This window comes from Pelmatolapia mariae, linkage group LG4 (genome assembly GCF_036321145.2).
Source record: "Pelmatolapia mariae isolate MD_Pm_ZW linkage group LG4, Pm_UMD_F_2, whole genome shotgun sequence".
Taxonomy (NCBI): domain Eukaryota; kingdom Metazoa; phylum Chordata; class Actinopteri; order Cichliformes; family Cichlidae; genus Pelmatolapia; species Pelmatolapia mariae.
In genome coordinates, this window is record NC_086230.1 from 31,554,917 (window position 1) to 31,563,758 (window position 8,842).

Here is an 8,842-nt window from a genome sequence, read left to right on the forward strand (position 1 = left end):
TGAAAATATTATTTTATGCCTGTCAAACTGTGTTAATAGATCAGCTAAAGAAATAGGAACAAATTGTGCTTTTCAGACAGGCTGCTGGTAACAAAGTTCCTAAAGATGTAATTTAAAATTGGTTCCTTGCTAGGTTTTCTGTTAGTTGTAGACGCAACACTGGCTAACCTCTTGAGTTAGGAGGCTTTTTATACTTGAATGATTCAAATCAAATCAAATCAAATCACTTTTATTGTCACGTCACATGTGCAGGTACACTGGTACAGTACATGAGAGTGAAATTCTTGTGTGCGAGCTTCACAAGCAACAGAGTTGTGCAAAAATACAATAACGTAAAAAAAGCAAAATATAAGAATGGCTAAATCTGAAAGTAATAAATATATGTACAATATATAAGTGGCTTAGCAAACAATAAAACTTTCCTTTGAAACTGGTAAAAGAAAGGACTGGAAGTGAGTGTAAAAGCAGCCAATGTCAAAAGACAAACTTTGAAAAACCTTCAGAAAGCCTGAAGAACTATCGCTCAAGACCGCTTTAAAAATTATAAGAAAGTCTGAGTGCTTTGAAGACAATATAAAGAAATACAGCTGGGTTGAGACTTTTATCCAGGACTGTTTACTGGAGACCTTTCTCTGATTGAGCCGCTTCTTCTGTTCGCAGTCTTCTAAACCTTTCAGACGCTTGAGCCCCTCCCAATGGAAGCCAGAGGAAAGTTTGACTTTACTGCAGTAACAGATGATGAGCTGGGCTTCAAACAGGGCGACATAGTCAAGGTCAGTGCGTAACTTTACTCAGCTGTACACAGTTTTGATTAGTGCTGTTGTGCTTGTCTTCATAGTAAAAGTTGTGCCTCAGCACTACAAGCAACCCATTTAACAGGCGCAGCTTTTACTTTGAAGGCAAACTCTCTCCTTTACTAGTTTGTGTGGCACTCTTCACAGTTTCACAGCTGCTTTATGAGTAGTTGGTGAGTATTTGCAGGTAAGTTGCAATGGAAGTGCCAACCTGTGGGTTACTACAACAACCTGCTAGCAACCAAAGCAACTCAGTGAAGAACTCTATACCTCTTTTTGACCAATTCCACCCAGTGACTAAGAACAACCACTGGTCAGTATGTACGACTCGTTTTTTTAGGGGTTTCCATCAGCTGGTAGTACCTGGTACTTTTTTTAATACCTACTCAGGCAGGGTTCCAAGTGAGGTGAGTTGAGCTGAAAATGTGCCATCAGCAAACTGCATGCCACTGATTGGTCAGAGAGTGACATCACTGGATTAGCCATGAGAGCGCCTCATTCACAAGCATCAAACCTGCGACTTTTGAAACCCCATCCATCCATCCTGACATCCATCCATACTTTTGAAACCCGGCAATGAAAATGGCTGCACACAATCAACAGGTGCACCATCACATGGTACGCATTCCCTCAGTTACTATGTTGTTTGTGTCGCATGATGTCATGGGAATTTCGGGCCGGGTTGCTATAACAACACCACCAACACAGAGGTGGTAATTTAACTGTAACGGAAAATGACCAAACGCCAAGTTGAGGTGAGTAGGTGCTAGTGGAAAAAAGGCATTAAATTCTAACTCCGCATTCCTCCCATCTTTTATATACAGTCGAAATATGTTGCATGTTTGAAACCATGGCAATCGCCACCTGCTGGCCAATAAAGAGAGTTCAGGTGACTTTCATTTCTAGAGGATACCTCCAGTCTGTCCCAGCTTCTCAGTCTAAACTGTGGTTTTGTTTCTTTTCCTGTGTGTTATTTTTCATCATGTTCTGTTCTGCTTAGCTTGTAACTTAGTCGTGACTCACAATTTCCCCTTTATTGCAACCGATGATAATAACCGCTTTCCCTGCTTTCATCACAGCAATCAGACTTCACTCCCACAGATGTCCTACTGTGTTAAATTTAAAAACTGTCTGGGATGTTGTCTCAATATGTGGGTTGATGGACGGGAGGTTAAAATGTGATGCAGTCCAATATAAGTAAGAAATCTGATACTCCTGTATGAAGTTTTCTTTTCGCATCTGTACAGATTATACATTATGACAACATCTGGTGTAAAGCAGAGATGAATGGAGAGGAGGGGCTTGTGCCACGTAACTTCCTTGACATTCATTTTCCAAGGTAAGAAACAGATGAACAATAATCCGCTGCAAAAGTAGAAATCCTTTTCATTCTGTGTGCAAACCATTTAAAATGACTACGAAGCAGGAATGAAGAAGATCCCCAAAAGTCAGCTACTGATTTTCCTTCAGTAACAGGAATGTACCTGAAAAGTCTCTACATTTTCACACTTTTGAGCTTAGAATTTCATTTAAGGTCTTAAAAAGCCCAAATTTAGATGTTAAAATCGTACAGGAAAGGCCCAAAGGCAGGATAGTTTTGCTTTTACAAAACTACTTTTACACTGGCTGGTAGGTGTGTGTAATTGCATGTTTGATGCATGTTTGCATCAGATAGTCATAAGCATAGGACCTGTTTCTGCAGATGGTTTCGGGAGGATGCCACTCGTGGAGATGCAGTGGAGTTTCTGATGAACAAACACATGGGAGAGTTTGTGATCCGAGGGTGTCGGACCAGCCCGGGAAACTTCTGCATTTCTGTCAAGTGAGTCAAGTGTGTCTCCCAACTAAGTATTACACACATTACATTGTACCTGATTATTTAGACCTTTTTATTGCCTTAAAAGGGAGAAATAAATAAGAAAGTTCATAAGGCGTTTATGATAAGGTCACACTGGGGAAAATGATTCTGTTTGCTATGAACTGCCACTCGCAGTTTCCATCTTCAAATTCATTTTTGATACGTCAAGACGGTGTTAAAATGGAAATAAAACTGAGTCAGTCTGCCATTAGTCTGCAATTGGATGGGGTCAAATTGGCCGTTGTGTGCAATCTGGTTGATATAATATGGTGATTAACTTTGATAAACTGGCGAAAATCTCACGTCTGTTGCAGTCTGCACACACAAAAATTGACTTTAACTACTTCTATTCAGTGTCCAGCCAGAACTCTCTAATAAGGATTTATAATTTTGAAATGTTTTTAATGTTGTGAGACAGACTTAAAGTTCATAAATTCTCAATTTTTTATTTTCAGTTCAGTTCAAAGATATTTTTGTTTGTTTCAGTTGTTCTAAAGAGGTTATGTAGTCAATGAGCCCCAATGAGCCATTTCCTGTATTCTTTTCCTCTTAGCATTTTACTAGCATCATTTTTATTCGCGTTTCTGTCGCTTAACGTTATTTCAAACCTAGTTTTAGTTAAGTATAATAAACTTGGTGTGAGTGATTTATAGTAAAGTTATTCTGACTCTTAAATCTGTTCTCAGGTATGAGCAGGGCATGATGCATTACAGATTGCTGAGGGACAAGAGAGGTCATTACTTCCTGTGGAGGGAAAAATTCACCTCCCTGAACAAACTGGTGGACTTCTACAAAACCAACTCAATCTCCAAAAGCAGGATAATCTACCTCAACGTCAATGGGATCCTGGACCAAGGCGGCCCCTCCGATGCTCAGCCAGTGAGACATGATTGCTTTTATTGAAAACCTCAGATTAAAGAGCAGTTTATGACAACAAACAAGTTACGAGGCATGCTGTTTCAGTCAGTTTCACTTATATAGTCCCAGAACATCAGTTGTCGCAAGGTGCTTTACATTTTAAGGTAAAGACCAGTCGATACCCTATGAGGAGCACTTACAGGATGGAAGAACTCACTTTAGAGGCGTTCAGGGAGGGACCACCGTCTAATGTGACCAACCAGCCAGTAACTGAGGGAAGACTCACAGATACAAGTTTCAGGCATCTCTCTCACTCCTTTCACTTAACAGGGTGATGTCACATGTTGGTTGTTTTGTTTGCGCAGTGAAAAGTTAAAATGGTGCCAGCATATCACATCTCGCTTATTCAAATATTCCAGTGTTGCAGCTGTCAAGTCAATTCACTTTATGGAATTAACCTGAGCTGGTTCCAGCAGAGAGGGGTCTGAAAGCTGAAGGCTCTGCCTCTCATTCAATTTTTAAATATCCTATGAACCACAAGTAAACCTGCAGTGTGACAGTGAAGAGCTCTAATGGGGTGATGCTGTACTATAAGGTCTTTAAGATAAGATGGGGCCTGATTATTCAAGACCTTGTATGTGAGGTACAGGATTTAAAATGTGATGCTGGATTTAACAGGGAGTAAGCATCTGGTTAGATACCATGTTGCTACGATTTTTCAGGACAGAGTACAATAACCTTTGTCTCTAAGACATTTCTGCAGTTTAACTATTTGGTGTGTATCATCTGGCTTCATGGATTGACAGCTCTGTCAATCCATGAAGCCAGATGATACACACTGGCTTCATGGGTATCATCTGGGTATCATCTGCATAGCAATGAAATGTGTGCTATGTATGCTACCTAGAGTCCGTGCCTCCCATTCTACTTTTGAAAAGTCTGGGTATCAAATTTAAATTTGTACTTGTGCATTAAGCAGCACAGCATACGGCGTAGCCTACACAACTGGCTGACTCTTCATTAGTAACAGTAGTTGTTTTGGTCCATTCTCTTCCAACTCATTTGAAAATGTGTAAATATAAATGGTGCTTGTACCTGTTTAATGTCTCTTGGTGATATCAGATTCTAGTGTGACCAGTTCACCACAGGAACAAGATCAGTTATTTTGGTTAAGTTTTAAGATTTTCTTCCTTCTTGACCATTTCATTGTGAAAATCAGTCACATTGGAAACATTTGATTTCTAAGGCTACATTTTGAAAGGGCTTCATTCATCAGTTGTCTGTCGGGTATTGATCAGTGTTTGTTTTTCCTCCCACAGACTGCGTCTTGTTTTCGAGTGATGGCGATGTGCGACTTCCCTGCTATACAAGACGACGAGCTTGGTTTCAACGCAGGAGACGTCATCGAGGTGCTGGATATGTCTGATCCTTTTTGGTGGAAAGGGAAGCTGAAAGGAATTATTGGACTGTTTCCTGTAAATGCCACACGACCACTGTGAGGAAATCACCACTGACGCTTTTACTACACCTGCTTACATTCGGACTCGGCCTGCAGGTGCACCTGCCCTCGATTAAGAGTTTCTAAACCTTAATGAAAAGCAGGCTTTTAGATAATATGTTGCACATCAGCCTTCAACCATAGGAGTGAGTCAGTACAGCTTTTTATCTACAAAGGAGCAGAATAACGATGAATGTCTGCTCATGTTTTAACACATGGATGTATGCCCTACACACACATTTTTTGACCTTTTTAAATAAAAAATTTTATGACCAAGATTAAATCTGAACTCCTTATAAGGGGAGAATTTTTTCAGTTTTCTTATTACAAAGTTGATTTCTGTCAAATCTACCCTGTGATATTCCCTGTTACTTATTTCCTCCGACTTCTGTAGTTGTATCCAGCTGATAGACTGTACATTGAAGATGGAAATGGTTGGTGGTCTGAAAAGCCTAAAGCTGCATTCTTTCTAATGGCCACCAGGAGGCAACACCTGTGTTTGGGGGAAAAACAAAACCCTCTGGGGTTCTTTCTTCTGCCCCATCCATGTTTTCATGGTGGAAACAAAAACGCGAAGGTTGCAATGTGCTTGGTGATGAGTGATGATGTAACAGCCCTGTATTTATAGGTCCAAGCATCTCCTTCACTGAGCAATGGCCTCGTCTGTTAAACACATTGAGTGAATAAAGAGATAGTAATGTGTATCTGCAACCAATCATGTCCCAGGCACCACAGAAAATAATATTCTCTGACTGACTCGGTTAAGGAGCTGAAGTTTACAGATGTAGGTGCAGGAGCAGGGCTTGCTGCTTGTTTCTGTTTAGTTTTCTAGCAGATAAGCAATTTAATGTTGCTTGATTTTTTTTTTTTTTTTTGTTTGTTAGCAAGATTATACCAAAAACAAAAACTCAGCAAGGTCAATTTTATAAAGGTGTTGTTGAGGTGAAGTGTGGACAAACAAAAGAACCCATCTGACGTGCATCAAATCACTTTACTTAAAAATCAGAAAGGGGGGGGGGACATTCACGTAAATGGAAGTTCTCTACTGGCTTTTAGTTACTACTGGGCCCAAGAAAACACAACACATGCTGTCAAAATGAATTGGTAGCACTGGTAATGGTACTACTAACAGCTTGTTTTATTGCCTTTTGATTATTTAGTTTTCGGAAGCAAAATAAGCCACAAAATACACACACAGTGGTAAGAATAAAATAGACTGGTGTGCACGCCTTATAAATCTAATGGGAATTTCACGCCCGCACTAACCAGGAAGCTGCAGAGGAATAAGTGATGGCCAACCACAAACCAGTTTCTCTTAAAGTATTTATTTTGGCCCATTCTGCATTTATTATCATGGTCATTTCTATTATTTTAGTTCTATCCAGAATAGGTTAGCCTGAGGTTGGCTTTAAAAAGAAAAAATGGAGACTGACCCTCGATCTTGGGACAACCAAACTCTTGAAAAGGTGACTACGAAAACATTCCTTAGAAGTTGCTTCAAAGTAAAGGTTAATGCATTGCTTACCTCCCAGTGGATATAAATAAATAAGAATATGAAGAAAGAGGCCGACGGCAGCTTTTAATCCACTGCTTTGATTCTGCAGCTGAAGACTGATAAATGTCAAACTGTGAAGCTAACAGCTGAGGAGCACCATGACCTCACCTGACTGCCTTGTGGAAGTGTAGCTATAAATAAAAGAAGTGTTTATTTAAAAGGCACAATGAACCTGCAAACATGAGTGAACTAATTTTCATTCTCATGTTCATTTATTTCAGATATATCCATAGATAAACAGTGAAGGTACTTAATTATTGTAATTTAAATTTACAGAAGAAAAAATAAACCATGTAAAAGGGCTGAAAACTCATCTTTGCGGTTTTTAAATGTTCAACAAATGGAAGAAGAAAATATTTTATTTTCATTCTTTTATATAAAAATGGTAAGATTGATTCATTTCAAAATAAAAACATGTAGTTATATTTTATGTTTAAATTTAGGTTTTTAATTTGTTTTGTTAACTTGTGACCTGACAACTTTTCTCATACATACACTGACCATTGTACATTTAAAAAGGTCATGTATGTATGCAATCTAATAATCTAATTAGACTGGTAATCTAATAATTGTATTTTTCTGTCCACCCACTCCCTCCTCTCCTGGAGCCTTAAATCCTCTCTCAGGAGATTTTAAAGCTCATCCTCTTTATTTTTATGTTTGTCGCTGACTGACTCTCACCCTCCTCCACCTGGAGTGTCCTTAGGGATGGAGGCAATGAGGACAGGAATCTCTATAACAACATGTCATCCGTGAGGCTAAACCAAGGCCAAGTAAAAGAGCTTCCCACTCACTCCCTCACCTGTACTGACCCTGTGCATTTGCAGTCCTGAAGGAAATCCTCCACCATGGCAGCTCAACAGAAATGGCAATAAAGAACATTTTAGCAAATGTAAGTTTATTATACATTCATATTTTATATATGGTTTTCTTATAGTCCCAGAAGGCTGACCTTTACATGCAGCTCCAGGTTCTCCAGAGTTGAAGGACAGGAGCACATGTCAATTACATTAATGTCTGAATGCAAACGCAGGAAAACTGGCAATGTTGCCCAGCAGGACACACACCATCTGACAGAAATTATTATAGCTGGATGCCCTATTTAGGGTTTAAAAAAGAAGAAGAAAACCAGCAGGGGTACTACAGGCTGATTAATTATAATGGGCTCTGCAAAGGAAGAGAACTAATTAAACGCCACACTGACTGAATTCTTGGCCCTGGTGAAAAGGTAATGTTCACCTCTGAGTGTAATGACCTCAGCAGTCTCCTCTCGCTCAAACAAAACAGCACGTTGGAGTATTTTTGACTTAATAATGCCAAACAAAATCAGGCGAATTAGCAAACAATGCTAAATGAAAGTAGCTATGTGTTGAATCCTGATGTCTGAGTCTGAAAGTGACATCTGCGTGAAAACAAAGCAGGCTCCACTGCTTGGGGTTCATTTGTATGCATGCATGTATGTAGTGTAAGCAGCAATGTTATATAACCTCCATGATGTCTGTAAGACACATAAAAAAACAAGACGCTCAAAAACCAGATGCGCTTTTAACTTACTGTGAACATCAGACCTGTTTATGTTCAGTCTGTTGTGAATCTTACCAGAATATTCAGTCCTTAAACCTCATTAAAAACAACATATTTTATTAAAATCCAACCGTCTGTATTTCTCTGCTTGTAACATTTCTTGCAATCTGACTCATTTCCCTGTTACAGCACCAGACTAGACCACAGATTAGTTTTCGAGCTGCTGTACTCTCTTATTTTTGAAATAATGTGAGTGGCCTTTCACTTCATAAAACTGCATTGTGACTCACCGCCTACAGCACAAAGCTCCTCTTATTATTTATCAGTCTTTGAATAAAGCTGGTGGCCATCATCTGGACTTCAGCTCAGCTCGGGCGTTTGTACTTTTTGTCTCCTACATGAAACTTTCAAGGTATTCTTGAGGGTTAAATTTGATTTTCTATCTGAATGCATGTTCATTCAGCAGGGGAGACTGTGCCAGGTTTGTCTCATCCACACAAATATGTCTTTAATTTGACTGGCCGTGAGGATGAATGGACCAGGAGCCGTCCTTTTTAGAAATGTAAATCTGTTTGCAAGGTCATGGTTGAAGGAGAGAAACAGAGCTGCTTGTAGTTAGCTCTTACTCAGACCAAAGCAGCCACTTAAATTTCATCCATCAAATGTAACAAAATTGTGGAATAATGTAGGAATTTGTAACAACAAGGTCTGAAGCTCTCTAGCTTTAATAAGCTGCAGAAAATTATTGCTTGCTG

General features: G+C 39.4%; 1 protein-coding gene across 1 annotated transcript; it reads left to right on the forward strand.

Moving 5' to 3' along the window:
* The first annotated feature begins 695 nt into the window (after positions 1-695).
* Positions 696-5,009, forward strand: LOC134626794 (GRB2-related adaptor protein 2-like). The gene is made up of 6 exons (XM_063472717.1): positions 696-773; positions 2,042-2,133; positions 2,497-2,616; positions 3,339-3,531; positions 3,675-3,776; positions 4,830-5,009. The coding sequence occupies exons 1-6, from the start codon at positions 696-698 to the stop codon at positions 5,007-5,009; spliced, it is 765 nt and encodes a 254-aa protein (XP_063328787.1).
* Positions 5,010-8,842: the final 3,833 nt, after the last annotated feature.